Genomic DNA, 17569 nt, shown 5'->3' on the forward strand with positions numbered 1-17569 from the left:
GAATTATTTAGTATATCAGTGTCAGTGTATAGATTGCTGGGAAGCCTGTGGGTGGTAGCAGTTGTGTGTAGACCACAGTTGGTTTGTATAATTTTATATAATAAGCTTCAAAGGCATTGCATCAGTGCAAGTGGTTAAACAAACTGACAACATAACCATAACAAAAAATTTCGGAGAGTTTTCTGAGCTCTTATGATTATGCCTCTGAATTCCTAAGATGACGGTGCAATCTCGACTGGCCCATGAATCCAAAAATAACTGCTTTTATGATTGCTGGGTTGACATACCTGTGCTACACCACATTCCACTGGTATTCTAGAACCAATATCTTCTTGCTGGAGTTAACAGGCCTATTCCCTTTTACTGTTACTAGTATTTAGTTCAGCTTTAGGCTAACCTGGGTAGTCAGATTCATCCCACTGTATTCAACTCTCTTACTACAGAGGATTCAATGTGTTTCTTTCCTTAGCCTCTAGTTTAACCACTTCAGCCTCGGAAGGATTTACCCCCTTCCCGACCAGAGCACATTTTGCGATTCGGCACTGAGTCGCTTTAACTGACAATTGCGCGGTCGTGCGACGTTGTACCCAAACAAAATTGATGTCCTTTTTTTCCCCACAAATAGAGCTTTCTTTCGGTGGAATTTGATCACCTCTGTGGTTTTAATTTTTTGCACTATAAACAAAAAGAGAGCGACAATATTGAAAAACAAAAAGCAATATTTTTAACTTTTTGTTATAATAAATATCCCACAGAAATATATATAAAAAAACAATTTTTTTCCTCAGTTTAGGCTGATATGTATTCTTTTACATATTTTTGGTAAAAAAAATTGCAATAAGCGTATATTGATTGGTTTGTGCAAAATTTATAGCGTTTACAAAATAGGGGATAGTTTTATGGCATTTTTATTTTTATTTTTTATTAGTAATGGCGGCGATCTGTGATTTTGTATTGTGACTGCGGCTTTGAAATATTTTCCATCAAATGCAAAAATATTAGGTATTAGAATTTTAGCCTTTGTAGGACTATTTCCATAAAGTGTAATATCCATCTGATTAGAGGTACATTAAGGCTCCGTTCACAAATTAGTGTATCGAAATCGCAGTCAGAATTGCACAATTCTGCCCATGATTCCAGATCTTTTTATTATTATTATTATTATTATTATTCAGGATTTATATAGCACCAGCAATTTACGCAGCGCTTTACAATATAAAAGGGAGACAATACAGTTACAATACAATTAAATACAAGAGGATTAATCTTAGAAAGATCTTAGAAAGTATTATTTTACTGAAAGGGTAGTTGATGCTTGGAATAAACTACCAGCAGAGGTAGTGAGACAGTCAACAGTAAATGGTTTTGAACATGCATGGGACAGGCAGAGATCAATAGTCAATAAAGTTAACAAAAAGAACAAACAAAACAAAAAAACAAAATTAAATTTTTTTTTTTTTTTAGTTTTGGGATAAATGGGAAAGGGTTAGGATTTTGGGAGATTCTAATTTTACCGATATGGTCACTGGTTCAAAAAGTGGATATCCCCAACATGGACATCGATTGATATCTGACAAAAAATCAAGCTCTTTACTATTAAACGCTAATTACATTTTTTTAAGGAGTTGGGCTTTGAAACACTGCATTGTATGTTTCATGTGGGTAACTCATGACAGCTGGCTGTTAAAGTGATATTAAACCTAAAAACAAAAATGTAATATACTGCAGCTCACCAATCCTTTTAATTTAGTTACTTTTTCCTTTATTTCTACTTGGCGATCTGGCCAGTAACACACATCCTGTCTCTATGGTGGAGCAACAGAGACACCTTTGGACAGCAACATTGTCTAACTGGGGAGAGGGTAGTGTTAAGCCTCTTACACACAATCGGACTTTGTACAAACTTTCCCGTGGACTTTTGTACAAAGGGAGTTGGCCGTAAATTTGTATTGCATACACACGATCTGACTTTTTAGGCAACAAACACGAACGTAGTGACGTTTCAACGTACTGACGGCACTTAAAAAAAAAAAAGAATTACTCCGGCACCACCCTTTGGTCAACTTCTGTATTGTCGTCTGATCTTTTGCATTGGTTCTGAGCATGCGTGTTTGTACTTTGTACAAAAGTCTGATGGTTTTCTGTACACACGATCGGACTTTGCTCCATCGGACTTATTTTGTCAAAAAGTTTGTCCGTTCGCACAGCCAACAAAAGTCTGATGAAAACCGAAAAAGTTTGTCCGATGGAGCGTACATGTTGCCTTAAAACAGCTTAAAACAGCTAATTTGCATGTTTGTTGTCAAAAAGTCAGATCATGTGTACGGGCCTTAAGAAGGACTAGCAGATTTTGATGGACTTAACTAACAAACTAAAGCCAAACTCTAGCTAAAGGCCCATACTTTTAAGGCAACATCCGACCGTGTGTACGCTCCATCGGACAAATTTTTTTAGTTTTCATCGGACTTTTGTTGGCTGTGTGAACGGACAAACTTTCCGGCAACAAAAGTCCGATGGAGCAAAGTCCGATCATGTGTACAGAAAACCATAGGACTTTTGTACAAAGTACAAACACACATGCTCAGATCAGACAACAATACAGAAGTTGACCAAAGGTGGCGGTAAAGAGCAGAAAAAACCATGTGATTTGGTGAAAGTTGGCTGAAAAAGTCAGATCGTGTGTGTATGCAATACAAGTTCATGGCCGACACCCTTTGTACAAAAGTCCACAAGAAAGTTTGTATAAAGTCCGATCGTGTGTATGAGGCTTAACACTTTTTAGGGCACGCAACTACAGCAAACAGTTTTTCTTTTTCCTTTTGGGATAACCTTTTTACATAAATCAATAAAAGCTGACTATTGTAAGTACCCATGTCAGTATTAAATTGTTTGTCTCAACCTTCTGACACTTCCTGGATAATGTGGTCTGTTAAAGGAAATTAAAAAATAACAGACCTACTGGAAGGATCACTAGATGAAAATAAAGGGAAAAAAGTCGGAAAAAAGGAACGAATGCAGCCTCCACATTTCAGAAATGTTTAGGTGATTGTGAGTAGAAAGAGAGGAGAGAGCTGCTTAAGAGGGGCACAGTACTGGATTGAGATCAGGCTCAGACAAGTATACAGGGGGTTAGGGGGGATACAAATACTGGACCATTTTTTGCCTTGATGCAGGGAATACATTAAGGTTAAAAATGTCCAAGCCTCTAGAACCACTTTAAGCTGCAATATATTACATTTTTGCTTGTTGGTTTAGACACTTTCACCTTTTTTCAGTACATGTTTTTTCTACACATTCAGTAAATGAATAAACGACATAAAGTCAATATAGATAGCTTTAATATTACTTCCTTGTTTTAATTTAATCCCTGTGAGATATACATTCCTTATCGTTTGCTCAAATTAATCAGCTAAGTAAATAGCAGAGTTTGCAATGGTTATTCCCTTCCAAACCAAAAATGAACATGAAAGAGGTACAAACCTATATCCCACAGTCTACGCAGCAGAAAAGCTCTGTCTTTGGCCAGAATATTAGCGTAGCCTGTGCAAGCAAGTAAGGTGAAGCCAGGGGGGCAGTGTGTGGCCAGTGTAGCAGGGTAAGCATAACTTCCAACTGCCCTTCATTTGGAGAAACTGTCCTTCTTTGGCAACCAAATCCGTCTGTCCTGCTTTCCTTCTCAGTTATCTAATGCTTGGACCTCTTGCACTGCCAAAAGTACCAATAGCTGGTTTAATGATCATGGTATCACTGTGCTTAACCACTTCAATACAGGGCACTTATACACCTTCCTGCCCAGACCAATTTTCAGCTTTTAGCGCTGTCGCACTTTGAACGACAATTGCGCGGTCATGCTACACTGTACCAAAACTAAATTTTTATAATTTTATTAACACAAATAGAGCTTACTTTTGGTTGTATTTGATCACCCCTGGGATTTTTATTTTCTGCTAAACAAATAAAAAAAGACCAAACATTTAAAAAAAAAAGAGTTTTTTTTTGTTTCTGTTACAAAACTTTGTAAATATGTATGTTTTCTCCTTCAGTGATGGGCACTGATAGGTGGCACTGATATGCAGCACTGATGGATACACATAGGTGGCACTGAGGGGCACTGATAGGTGGCACAGTTAGACACTGATAGGCAGCACAGATGGACACTGATAAGTGGCACGGATTGGAATGGATGGGCACTGATGTACAGTAATTGATGGTATGGATGGATTCCAATCAGTGCCAAACAATGCTTGCCAATCAGTGATGCCCATTGTGGGCACTGGTTGGCATTCATTGTGGGCACTGATTGGCATCCATTGTGGGCACTGATTGCAACCCTAGTGGTCTAGGGTGGCATACCTGGTGTTCTAGTGGCGTCCATGGTGGTCCTAGTGACGTCCCTGGTGGTCCAGTGTGGGCATCCGGGGGGGGGGCAGCACTGATAATCAATCAGCACAGACCCCCCCTGTGAGAGGATCAACCGATCAGCTATCCTCTACTCACGTCTGACAGACGCGAGTGAGGAACAGCCAATCAATGACTCTTCCTGGTTACACTGTGATCAGCCGTGATTGGACACAGCTGATCACGTGGTAAAGAGTCTCTGTCAGAGACTCTTTTCCGAGATTGGTGTAGCAGTGTTCCAGACTGACACACTACACCTCCAATCGCTGCTATGCGAGCCCCCATGGGTGCGCAGCGCATGTTATCCTGCTAGACATCATATGACGCCCGGTCAGGATATTGAAACTACTTTGCCGCTGTCATTTTGCTATATGGAGGGTGGCAGGTGGTTAATTGGCCAGCAAACTCACCTGACCTAAGCTCCATAGAGAATCTGTGAGGTATTGTCAAGTGGAAGATGAGAAACACCAGACCCAACAATGCAGACGAGCTGAAGGCTGCTATCAAAGCAACCTGAGCTTTCATAACAACTCAGCAGTGCCACAGGCTAATCGCCTCCATGCCATGCATCACTGATGTCATAATTCATGCAAAAGGAGCCCAGACCAAGTACTGAGTTCTTACTATACAGTACGTGGACATACTTTTCAGTAAGCCAAATTTTTTGTATTAAAAATTATTTTTTTTATTGGTCTTTTGTAATATTCAAATTTTCTGAGATACTGAATTTTGGGCCTTCACCAGCTGTAAGCCTTAATCATCAAAATCAAAAGAAAGAATTGCTTGAAATATATCACTCTGTGTAGAACACATTTATATAAAATACTGTATTTATTGGCATATAACTATATACTATATACTTCAATACTGCACTTTGGGTTGCCTAGGAGGGTATGGAGAGTGGGGCGGGACGAGAGCCGTCAGATTACATACAGCGAGAATCTCCTGTTTACTCAGTGGCCTCTGTAATAGGAAGTTCCATCTCCTGGGGTAGCATTGGACCAGTACTCTGTCTATCATAGTGGCCGGTCCAGGAGGCGGAACTTTGTATTAAAGAGGCCGCCGAGTGAACAGGAGATTCTCGCTGTATGAAATCTGTCCCCTCCGAGGCATCAGTAACCTGAGGTCAGGCTGCAGATGGGCACTGATCAGGCTGCACTCATGGCAAAGGTGAGGCTGCATATGGGCATTGATCAGGCTGCATTGATGGCAATGGTGAGGCTGCAGATGGGCACTGATCAAGCTGCATTGATGGGCAATTGTGTGGCTGTAGATGGGCGTTGTTCAGGCTTCTTTGATGGGCAATTGTGAGGCTGTAGTTGGACATTGATCAGGTTTTATTGATGGGCAATTGAGAGGCTGCAGATGTGCATTGATCAAGCTGCATTGACGGATAATTGTGAGGCTGCAGATGGGCATTGATCAAGCTGCATTGATGGGCAATTGTGAGGCTGCAGATGGGCATTAATCAAGCTGCATTGATGGGCAATTGTGAGGCTGCAGATGGGCATTGATCAAGCTGCATTGATGGGCAATTGTGAGGCTGCAGATGGATATTGATCAAGCTGCATTGATGGGCAATTGCAAGGCTGCATATTGGCATTGATCAGGCTGCAGATAGGCAATGGTGAGGCTGCAGATGGGCATTGATCAGGCTTCATTGATGGGCAATTGTGAGGCTGTAGTTGGGCATTGATCAGGTTTTATTGATGGGCAATTGAGATACTGCAGATGGACATTGATCAAGCTGCATTGATGGGCAATTGTGAGGCTGCAGATGGGCATTGTTCAAGCTGCATTGATGGGCAATTGTGAGGCTGCAGATGGGCATTGATCAAGCTGCATTGATGGGCAATTGTGAAGCTGCAGATTTACATTGATCAAGCTGCATTGATGGGCAATTGTGAGGCTGCATATTGGCATTGATCAGGCAGCAGATAGGCAATGGTGAGGCTGCAGACGGGCAATGGTGAGGCTGCATTGATGAGCACTGACCCTTATTTTGCTTCAAAGTTCTTTATTTAAAATGTATGTTTTTTTTCTGAAACTTCCCTCCTAAAATGAAGGTGCGTGTTATACACCTGCGTGTGTTATATGCTGATAAATGGGGTATATATTCTACATAAAATCATCAAAATTAAATTATTATTATTATACAAGATTTATATAGCGCCAGCAATTTGCGCAGCACTTTAAAGTGAAAGTAGTAATATTTAAATCTGCTGATAAGTTATTTTTAGAGCTACAATATGAAATTGTTTCAAAGCACAAAGTCTTTACTATATGAAGGAAGCACAACCTCTTATAAAGATAAGCTGAGATATGAGGACAATATACCAAGCTAAATGAGCAACAATACTCTGTCAGCAATGAAAATTATCCTAACTGTACCATAAACTTCAGCGAAACTGCTGTTTTATTGCATTTAATGTTTTTATGAACATGCATTCTTTCATTCAGACTAAAGGTCACATTTCACATTTTGTCCATTAAAGGATATAATAACTTCAATTCTGGGTAATCAGTCATGATATCTTTAAACGCTTACAGATAAACAGCGTACAGGAAAAAGATGCATAAAAAAATCACATTTGATATAGAAATGCTGTTACACGCTTTTTGGCTTGAAAATACTCCATGTGCTTCCCACATGATTAAACTTTATGGTATGGCGGTGTTATTGAAATACTAACAACATTAAAAGATAGAATATTTGAAAAAGGGTAGCTGCTGGATTCAGTTTATTTGACAACTAAGTTAGCAATAGATGAGCAGATGCAGTATGACGCAAGAAACACAAGCAAAAAAGATACGGCCCATCCTTAAACAAGTTGCATGAGTGCCATTACCACCGCCTTCCTAGCTTCTCTTCGATTATGATAGTATTGTACATCATAGGAAAGGACCCACAACCTGCTATACCCATAGTTTACAACTTGGATTGATGAAAGAGGCCCCCAACCCCCCCCCCCACGCACACACACACACACACACACACACACACACACACACCTTTATCTGTATACGGGTTTCATTCTTGAGGCATTGTATTCCTTCTCTGCCAGTTCAACATGGTCAGTTAGGCCCCTTTCACACTGGGGCGTTTCTCAGCGCCTGAAAAAATCCAGCCCCTTTCACTCCCGTGTGAAAGCCAGAGGGCTTTCACACTGGAGCGGTGCGCTAGCAGGACAGTGAAAAAAGTCCTGCTAGCCGCATCTTTGGAGCGGCGAAGGAGCGGTGTATTCACCGCTCCTAAACCACTCCTACCCATTGAAATCAATGGGGCAGCGCGGCTATACTGCCGGCAAAGCGCCGCTGCGGCGGCGCTTTGCGGACAGTTTTAACCCTTTTTCGGCCGCTGGCGGGGGTTAAAACCGCCCCACTAGAGACCGAATACTGCCGCTCCCGCCCCAGTGTGAAAGGGGCCTTAACCAAAGTGGAGCAAAATCATTAAAATAATACCTAGTGATTCTGCATAAAGGTAACTTGTTAAGGCAATTCCTGTTATGGCATGACAACTTGCGCTCCTATTCCTGGCATGACGTGCGCTCCTGGGTTGTCACCTTGTCACCCATTCACATCAGTGTTAATTTTGATGTCAAATTTCGTTTTAGTCATAATCTTTTGACTAAAATGCCACTTTAATCGTATTAGGCCTCATTCACACTGGACGTTATAAAAACGCTGTAGAAAGCTGTAGATGTAGAATGAAAATTAGCCTGGGCAGGAAGGGGTGGAAAGTGCCTGGTATTGAAGTGGTTAATGCATAGAAGTAAGGTAAAAAAAAAACTCATGCCTTTAGGGAATGCATTAGGTTAAACAATGTTTTGACTTTAGAACAACTTTACCTATAGCCTTTTCCCAGCCTTTGACCAGTTTAAACAGATCTGCATAGATGTAAACTTTAGCTGCTTGGCTATGGACTATAGTGATACCATGGGGTGCCATGCTCTTTTAACCTTGCAGTTGCAGAACTTTGAGACTTAAATTTTTCATGCCACTGCACAAAACTTTTAAGTTTTGCTTTTATCATTATACTGTATATCATCACATACATAGGTTGGACTTGATGGACTTGTGTCGTTTTTCAACCTCACCTACTATGTAACTATGTATCACTGTGTCCAAAAAAACTATGTATCACTGTGTCCAAATTGATATCATTGGCCAGTTTGGGGTCTTTGTAGATGGTTTAAAAGGTTTCACATTCACCTGGAAAATGCCAAGAGTTCCCTCAGTGTCAGGCAATTGAGTGTAGAAGATCCCAACAGCTTTGCCGCTGCGTAGGAATGCAGTCTTACCGCATCAGGCACATAGAGCTCTGTGGTAGTAAATAACTTTATTTTTTCCATTAAAGGTATTTTTTTCTTTAAAGCATCTTTGTTACAATGTTTTACTTTTTTTGTCTTTTAACTGTCTGGTATGTCATACATTCCTGTCATGAAGGGATTCCCTGCATTTAGGGAATGCAACGTAATAGAAACTGGCCAGAAACAACTTAATAGACAGCCCAGGTAAACAAGCCCATGGCTGTCAGATAAGAGCTCTTTGGTCTTTTCAAGACTCACAACAGATAAAGAAAAACAAAAATATTATGTAAGATAATGCGTGTTATGTCTGACCTGTCATTCCTGCCATTCTTCATCTATAAATACAGTATTGTCTGACATAATGTGCGATTCTCAGTTTTGACCCTTGTCTTTATATATAGTGTTTTGGAAGTATGTATCCCTGTTATCCCTTATATTTTTAGGTGCAAAGGCAGTTCGATTTTATAGCAATCTGATTGATTGGATTATTTTTGGTGATGAGGATCGAGATTGGTGCTACTATGGGTTCAAGGCAAACTTGTGCTCACAATTTGTGGACTGGGAAAACTAATGCCAAAATTCACCATAGTAAACATAATGCACTGTCTGGTCCATAAAGACATGGATGAGCGAGTTTGGGGTGGAGGAACTTGCCTGACCTCAACCCGATAGAACACCTTTGGGATCAATTAGAGCAGAAACTGCGAGCCAGATCTTCTTGTCCAACATCAGTGACTGACCTTGCAAATGCGCTTCTGGAAGAATGGTCAAACATCCTTATAGACACACTCCTAAACCTTCCCAGAAGAGTTGAAACTGTTATAGCTGCAAACGGTTGGCCAACTCAATATTAAACCTTACGGACTAAGACTAGGATGTCATTAAAGCGGAGGTCCACCCTAAAATGGACCTTCCGCTCATCGGATTCCTCTCCCCCTCCGGCGCCATAATTGGCACCTTTCAGGGGGGAGGGGGTGCAGTTACCTGGATAATCCAGGTAACTGCACCCACTTCCGGGCTAGCTCTCTGCGGAAAGGGGCGTACATTACGCCCCTTTCCGCAAGTGCCCGCCCCCTTCCGCAAGTGCCCCGCTGCCTGCTGGGAAACACACAGATCCCAGAGGCAGCGGGATCATCCTCATTGCGCAGCGCGGCTCGCGCATGCGCAGTAGGGAACCAGGAAATGAAGCCGAAAGGCTCCATTTCCTGATTCCCATACCCAAGATGGCGGCGGCAGCACTCGAGTGTCGATCTAGAGATCGGCTTCGGGTGCCGACATCGCGGGCGCGCTGGACAGGTAAGTGTCACTATTTTAAAAGTCAGCAGCTGCAGTATTTGTAGCTGCTGACTTTAAAAAAAAAAAAAAATGCGGAGTCCCGGCGGACTCCCGCTTTAAAGTTCATGTGCATGTAAAGGCAGGTGTCCCAATACATTTGACAATATAGTGTATATATACTGTGTAAATATATAATATATAATAAATAAAATAAATAAAATATATAATAAATAAAATAAAATTATTATGCAGCGCCATGGACTATCAATACCTGCAATAATACAATAATATATCATACATTACTGAAAAACAGTACATGCATTTTTGTGACTTTTCACATTTTGTGAATTTTGCAATTTTGTTGGTGGAGCATGTGTCCTTTGATGCACTGAATTTTTTTTTTAAGAATATACTGTTAAGGGACTGCATAATATGTGGGCTCATATATTGAGCACTAAAGTCACTTTATTTAAATATATTTACTAAAATGTTTTCGGTAATGTATGATATTTTTTGCATGTATTGATCATCTATATCACTGCACCACTTTTTTCTTTTCATGCCATAAGGGCGGAGGGCAGGAGTGGCCTTTTTGGCAAAATAATGGTTACCTGCCAATGTGGTGTACCACAGGCCAAAAACCTGTGTAAAGGGGTGATTCCACCAGCTGGAATGGGAGCAGCTGCAAAGTCAGCTATTTTGCCAAGCTGGTAATAAGACACTAGGCAAGGGGTGATTTGGGAACATTTTTATTTCTGCTCCAACAAGATACATTACAAAAAACCCACACTGCTGAACTCTGTGGACTAACCCTGGAGATAGCAGTTTTTGGTGCTAAAGTGAGATTAGCAGAGGCAACTGGCTGATTTGTGTGAATACTAATTATACTATGTGTGTATACACTCGCACCAACAAAATAAAAATATGTTAAAAAATATTTTATAAAATGTGATGCAGTTGCTGTTGCAAACCAAATAAGTTAAAAATGTGTTGAAGTTATCCACTGGAGCGAACTCTGTGTGAAAAAACAGCGCTTGCTAGTGTATTATCAAGATGAACTGATTGATTAACAGTAAATAAATAGTAAAGTGGCAAGTGCATAAATTAACATGTACATTTCATGTGACAAAAAAAGGCAGCAAGACAAAAAATAGTCCACGAAAAATCCAGGCAATACAAGCATGATTTCCATGATCAGAAAATGGAAAATCCAACAAAAGAAGTTCTTTCAGGTGTGTAAGGTCGCCCTAGTACATATAGCCAACAGCAACTACTATTGGCGTAGACAGCATTCGCGATGTATTCCAATGGGACACCAAAATGGGTAATGGAGAAATTCCTACTCACCGGATGTTGTTGACCCTCTTTGCCTTTTAGCAAGAGGAGTCAAATCAAGATTAATGGTCTCTGTGACCGGGAAAAGGAAAAACAGCCAACCGGTCCTCACGCTCCCTCCTCACGATCACACTTAATTCCAGTGATAAGATCACATGAAATTCACTCCAATGGATCACTTCAACACAACTGACTGATTTGTACCTGGGAGCAGTAAGAAGAGGCTCTGTAGCCACTTCATTAATTTATATGCAATGAGCCAATAGTGGGGTAAAACAAAACCCCAGCTCCTTAGAGCCTCTTCTTGTGCCATAATCTTATTGGAAGAATAGGTGAAGAAGGAAGGGGAGGAGTATTAGATGGAGGAGGGGGGCAGTAGGAGAAATAAGTGAAAGAAGCAGAGGAGATGGAGGAGGGGGGAAGAAGCAGGCAGCCTATCGCCATAGGTTTTTCTTCTATAGCTATGTCTCCAGTAATAAAATAAATATTAATGAAAACTCTAGCTGGCTGCTGAGTGCCTGGAAGGAGAAAGTTAATGCTGGCGGAGTAGAGGAATTTCAGATGTTAAAAAAAGAAAGAAAGAAATAGTGGATATGATTTTGCCACTCTAAAGGCACCCCAGGCCAGGAAATCAACACTGGATTATATAGGGGAGGGGTTACAGTGCACACAATTTGGACAGTGGGGTTCAGATTGAGCTTTTCTTGCAGTAGGCATTAGCTGCCATTAGGAGCTATCTAGCTACTGTGCAATAATTGTGGCTATTATCTCTCAAATAAACGTATTTTTCAAGATAAAAGCTGTCTCTTTTCTCCCTCTTATTTTGCAGCCCAACCAAGCTGCTTACATTCTGTCCAGCCACTGAAGAATATTTGTGGCTCTTGTCTCTCAGATAATACACAATTTTTTTTTTTTGCATTTGAGAGTAAATGGAATAGGGTGTGTGGAATGTGGGATTGTGGTTTTGAAGTGTTTTTGCACCTTCTATTTTTACATTTTATTAAACCTTTAAGGCAAGGCAGCGTTGTTGTGTGAAAAAAGAAGCTCACAAACTATACTATTAAACTATTGTGCCAATTGCCAATTTGTACAAAGTTGTTCGCTTTAGCTTTATTTATTTTTTCAGTGCAACCTTTCCTATAGCCTTTAAATTTGTTGTGGCTTATACTTCCACTGTTCAGTTCATGTCTTTAAGCCTGCAAATTCAAGTTAAAAAGAATGAGATTGAGATGCTGCTGCTTTAAGCAAGCTTAAATATAATGCCTTGTACACATGGTCGGACATTCCGACCAGAAAATCCGTTGAATTTTTTCAGACGGATTTTGTCCTAAACTGGTGTTGCACACACAGTTGGACAAAGTTGTCGGAAAATCCAATTGTTCGGAATGTGATGAAGTTCGTTTGTTACGACTGATCTATGTTGAGGCTAGTAGCCAATAGCTTTGGTCTCGTAATTTGATCTGAGCATGCGTGGCACTTTGTCCGATTAGAATTCTCTACAAACGATCGGAAAAAGTCCGATCAGATTTTTTTGTCGGAAAATTTGAGATCCTGCTCTCAAATTTTTTCTGTCTGAATTTCCAACGGAAAAAGTCCGATAGAGCCCACACACAGATTTTCCGACAATATAATCTGATCGGACCTTTTCCGTCGGAATTTCCGACTGTGTGTACAAGGCATAAGAGTTAAAAATGCAGGAAGGAAGTAGGAAGTAATTTCTGAAACACGTTGAGTATGAAGCCTGCATTCTATATTGCACTGTCTCAGGACCCTCATAACATCCAGTCATTACATCATTTTGTCATGTAATTATATTAGCCACTTCTTTTTGCAGCAAGTATCCGTATGTCATGTATTTTTTGTAATCATTTATAGTATAATACCTTTCTATTTTTATATATAATACATATTTTGGCTGTGCTTGTTATATCACCACAGGGGCCATACAAATCCCATAAGGGGGAACCCTGTTCTTTGCAGTTTGTCAAGCTGGCCCACAGAGCACCACTTGTTCAGTAGGGAAAGTAGTGTTTTTTTGATCAGCAAAATACAGAATTGATTATTATACACCTGTCCTTTTATCAAGTAAGTAATATTGGAAAAAGCTGAAAGGATTGTGCAATATCTGTTTATACTTTTGGTAAACTAAATTGCTTTTTTTATAAAATAGTCTACAGTTCAATGATGCAAAATGGAATAGGAAGCCAATAGCTTCCAATTCCACCTCAGTTTACTATAGTCAGATATAGGATTCACTATTTAATTTGCTGCAATTTGAACATAGTCAAAAAAATACAGCTTATTTTATAGGTATTACCATGAGCAATGATATTATGTAGAAAATCTGATTAGTTATTGTAGCAAAACATACCACAATATAACCTTATTATTTTGACCTGTTTGTGAAGACTGGGCAACATAGTTATCTATTGAGGGAAAAACACAATATTGGTAATCCTAGATTTTTTTATTATTTCATATGTTGCAAGAAAATTGTTTTAAATGAGTAAATAGCATTATTTTTGTTTTCCATAGATATCCCAAGAAGCATCAGCCTTACAGAGAAAGAGCTGAGGGAAGCACAATCTCTTAGTGATAACAATTCCTCCCAGTTGAATCCAACAGGAAGTTGTTCTAGGGGAGCTCAACTTTTTCACCGCCGACGTCAAAAAATTAAAGCTTTTGAGGAACAGAAGCTTGCCAGACAAGCTCAGTTACAGGCCACCAACGACCCACAGCTTAAACGAGTTCAGTATGGTGCAAGACTTTCACAATCTATGAGAGAGGAATCTCTTTCTGGCTTTGGAAAACCAAAACCCTTCAGCAATATGGAGGAGACCTCTGCTGACCATGGGAGCACTGGGGAAACAGATGATGTTTGGGTAGATGAGGTTAAAGAAGCTGATTATCTACCTATAGATAAACGAGCTCCTTCTCCTAGTGCTTCAGTGGAAGACCATCAAGAACCTTTAAGTGTATGCCTGAAGGAAACTTTGGTGGTAACCAATTCTAGCATAAATGGTCTGAATACTGACAACAGCCAAGAGACAGAAACAGCAAAGAGCAAAGAGCAAAACAGCACTCCAAACACACAATACTGTGAAGTACATCTTACTCTGTCCAAACCAGTATCTGTGGCTAATAGAACAGCTAAGCCCTTTGGAGGTCAGTCACCTGTTAAAAGAAATGTATCCTCATCAGAAAAAAGTCCTACAATTGAGCTCCCTCCCCCACCTACATATGCAGAAACCCTATCAAGCCCCCCTCCAGTCACCCGTGTTCGTTCTCCTCCTTCTTATTCAGCACTATATCCCTCTGAACCTCAGCATGTAATCCCTGTCCAACAAGTAATAAACCATGGAGAGATAAGATTGACACCTCAACCAAAAATTGGCGTTTTAGAATCCATTTCAGCACGTCGGGGGCCTAGAAAGTCCATGTTCACCTTCATTGAAAAGCCAAAGGTGGCCCCTAATCCTGAACTTATGTCTATGGTGCAGAATTCAGATGAACGTCGAAAGCACAGGGAGCATGGAAGTGTAACTACTGAGGATGAGTCATTTGCTCTTGGAGCTGAAGCTTCCAATTTCCAAAATATTAAGTCACCTAATACAACACACAATACAGAAAGCTCTGACACAGTTGTAGACTGGGCATCTAGTCTTAAGTCTCCTGGCGTCAGAACAAAGCCACCATCTGTAACAATACAGCAAGCTCTAACTGAAGATAAAGGGAAAGGTGCAGAATTGTTTGCCCGGAGGCAATCCAGAATGGAACGTTTTGTGATTGAGTCTCCTGATACTGTCCGATCACCTTCTCCTACTATGTCACTGCCACCTTCTTGGAAGTATGCTATGAATGCCAGGACTCCACCTTCTCCACTCAGTCATCTGCCTAAAAACAACCAAAGATCACCTATGCCTCTCTCCACTACACAAACCCCCAATTCTGCCTCAGAGAGTATGCAGTCTCAAAAGGAACTTGAAATATCTAAACGTCAGCCATACCAACTTCAGCCTTCTCTGTTCATCCTCTCACCAACAAAAGATCCTGTGAGCTCACTTCCCAAAGGAGCACCTCCTCCCAAACCCATGGTGTTTGAATCTCATCGGATAACCAGACAGTCTTCCTGCCCATCCTCTTCTTTGGTTCCTTCTCCCACAGTCTATTCTCCACCATACGTCCAGTCAGTCCGATCACCTTCTTCTGCAATGTCACCACCTCCTGTTGCTGACACTTCCACCAACTTTGGAAGAATTACTCCAACCAACTCGGCCTCCCCGTTTTCACCAGTTCCTTTTTTAAACACCAGAGTGTCATCTCCACGAAACAAAACTGTTGTACAAGCTCCTCGGCCAGCATTTTCTGCTAAAAACGCAGGATTGGAATCACAGGTGTGGAAACCCTCTCCATATTACAAATAGTAACTTCCAATATTTCTAATATATAGTTTATGGTTATGACAGATAATAATACAGGAACTAAGATCAGGTCATATTTTACTATAGCCTTAGCAAAAATAATTTCTTAAAAATCCAGCTAGACTTTTAAACTGTGAATTATTAATATGTCATTCAATTAGAACTTTGATCAGGAAAAGTAGATCAGATCACTGAAATTAATATTTCTATTGACTCTCTACCTTCTTTTCTCTGCTTGGATTTCTGAAGTTCTGCAACTCAAGCCTTCATCTTTCACTTCCTCTATGCAATTTTCTGGACAAGTTCTTTTGCCTTTGATACTTTTGCTTGATCTTTCCTGATTGAATTTTACATAATGTGCTATAGATACAAAAAAAACTTTATGTATGATGGTGCCTTCTGCATATGTCTCTGCTTCTTCTTTGTGTCATGATTTTCCTTTTAGGCAGGCTTAGATACATTTAGGATTTCAATGTCAGGAAGTAATACTAAGTAATTACCGATTAGTCTACCTACTTTACTTTGTTTAAAGCTGACGTATTTTTTTTTTTTACTCTTGTCATTTTCACTGGGTTGCCCTATTAAAGTGCCTAAAAGAAGAACTGTCTGTTGTTTACAACAGTCCAGTCATATTTTTTTCTCAGTGCAGAATGAAAAGAAGAAATCGATTGTCAGTAAAGGCACATCTTTCAGGTACCGTAGTTTGAGAGATGAAGCCCTAATAGAGATAGACCGTGTTGATTTCCCCAGGATATAGTTTAATGTCAAAGTAAGAGTCCAGTGAATAAGACTACGCTATACAATTTCTGTCTCTAAAGCAAATTACAGATAAAAGTCTCCCAATAATGTTTATTTTGCTATTATAAGTATGAAAGTTTATTTGAACAGCAAAGTCCTCAAACACCACTCCTATTTTGGGGCAAGGATAAGCAAAGGTGAAGATTTCCAACCCAATCAATAATCTTTACTCTTGAGACGTTTCTGTGGATGTTTGTTCCTCATAGACATGCAAGTCATTTTCCAAAATGGCTAAAATGTATGTTTTAACAATTATAAAATATCCTAGGCACGAATAGTGGAGGTGGGAAGAAGACCCCACTCTCAGACCTATAATGTCAGGGGACCTAACTAAGACTGTTCTTCCCTTTAATCATTTATTTGCTGTGTGCTCACGATACATACTTTAAGGAATAAGTCAGCATAGCACATAGTAACCTCATTATCTGAATAGCAAAGTGTATTTTCATTTTTGTGCGAGATATGGCGGGGTCTATACGCAACTTTTGTTCCATCTGCGTGCCCCTGATAATGTCTATGAGTTTGTTAAAGAAAAATGTTACAAGAAAAACATGGAGACTGCTATTCCAAACTTGAAATGCCACTTCTGGGCCTGTCAAGATGACCCTCTGGCTTTAATACTTTAAATTGTTGATATGGAATAGCTATGTACTGGGATAAGGACTTCTGATTTCAATCAGCCAGCGAGTCAGACAAACAGTCATGCAACAAGGATTTTTATTAGGAAATAAAAACGTTTTAAATGTGTTAGTTTTTGTAATGGCAAATTAGAGCTGTCATATAGACCTTTCTTCAATACCTAGAGCAGGGGTAGTGAATTCAAATTCAAGGCGGTACAGTCACTAAAATTTTCTTCCAGCTGAGGTCCAAATCACAAGTCTGTGCCATAAAAGATTGTACACATCTACTTTCCCTTTTTGGCACAAGCCACGCTCTCTGGTGATTTTCTTATTGTTTCCTTCACACACTCTGGTAATACTCTGTAACTGTAAATGTCTCCAATAGTGTTTCCCCTTCCATCAGGTGCCCCAA

General features: G+C 40.1%; 1 protein-coding gene across 2 annotated transcripts in view; it reads left to right on the top strand.

Moving 5' to 3' along the window:
- Positions 1 to 17569, top strand: part of SYNPO (synaptopodin) — a 155198-nt gene that overhangs the window by 108773 nt on the left and 28856 nt on the right. For both annotated transcript variants that reach the window (XM_077468306.1, XM_077468305.1), the window contains exon 3: positions 13854 to 15712. In XM_077468306.1, the coding sequence (XP_077324432.1) occupies positions 13854 to 15712 (1859 nt within the window). The remainder of the gene's footprint in view (positions 1 to 13853; positions 15713 to 17569) is intronic.

Source organism: Lithobates pipiens, unplaced genomic scaffold (genome assembly GCF_037356315.1).
Source record: "Lithobates pipiens isolate NorthernLeopardFrog02 unplaced genomic scaffold, aLitPip1_a1.2 Scaffold_8, whole genome shotgun sequence".
NCBI classification, from domain to species: Eukaryota; Metazoa; Chordata; class Amphibia; order Anura; family Ranidae; genus Lithobates; species Lithobates pipiens.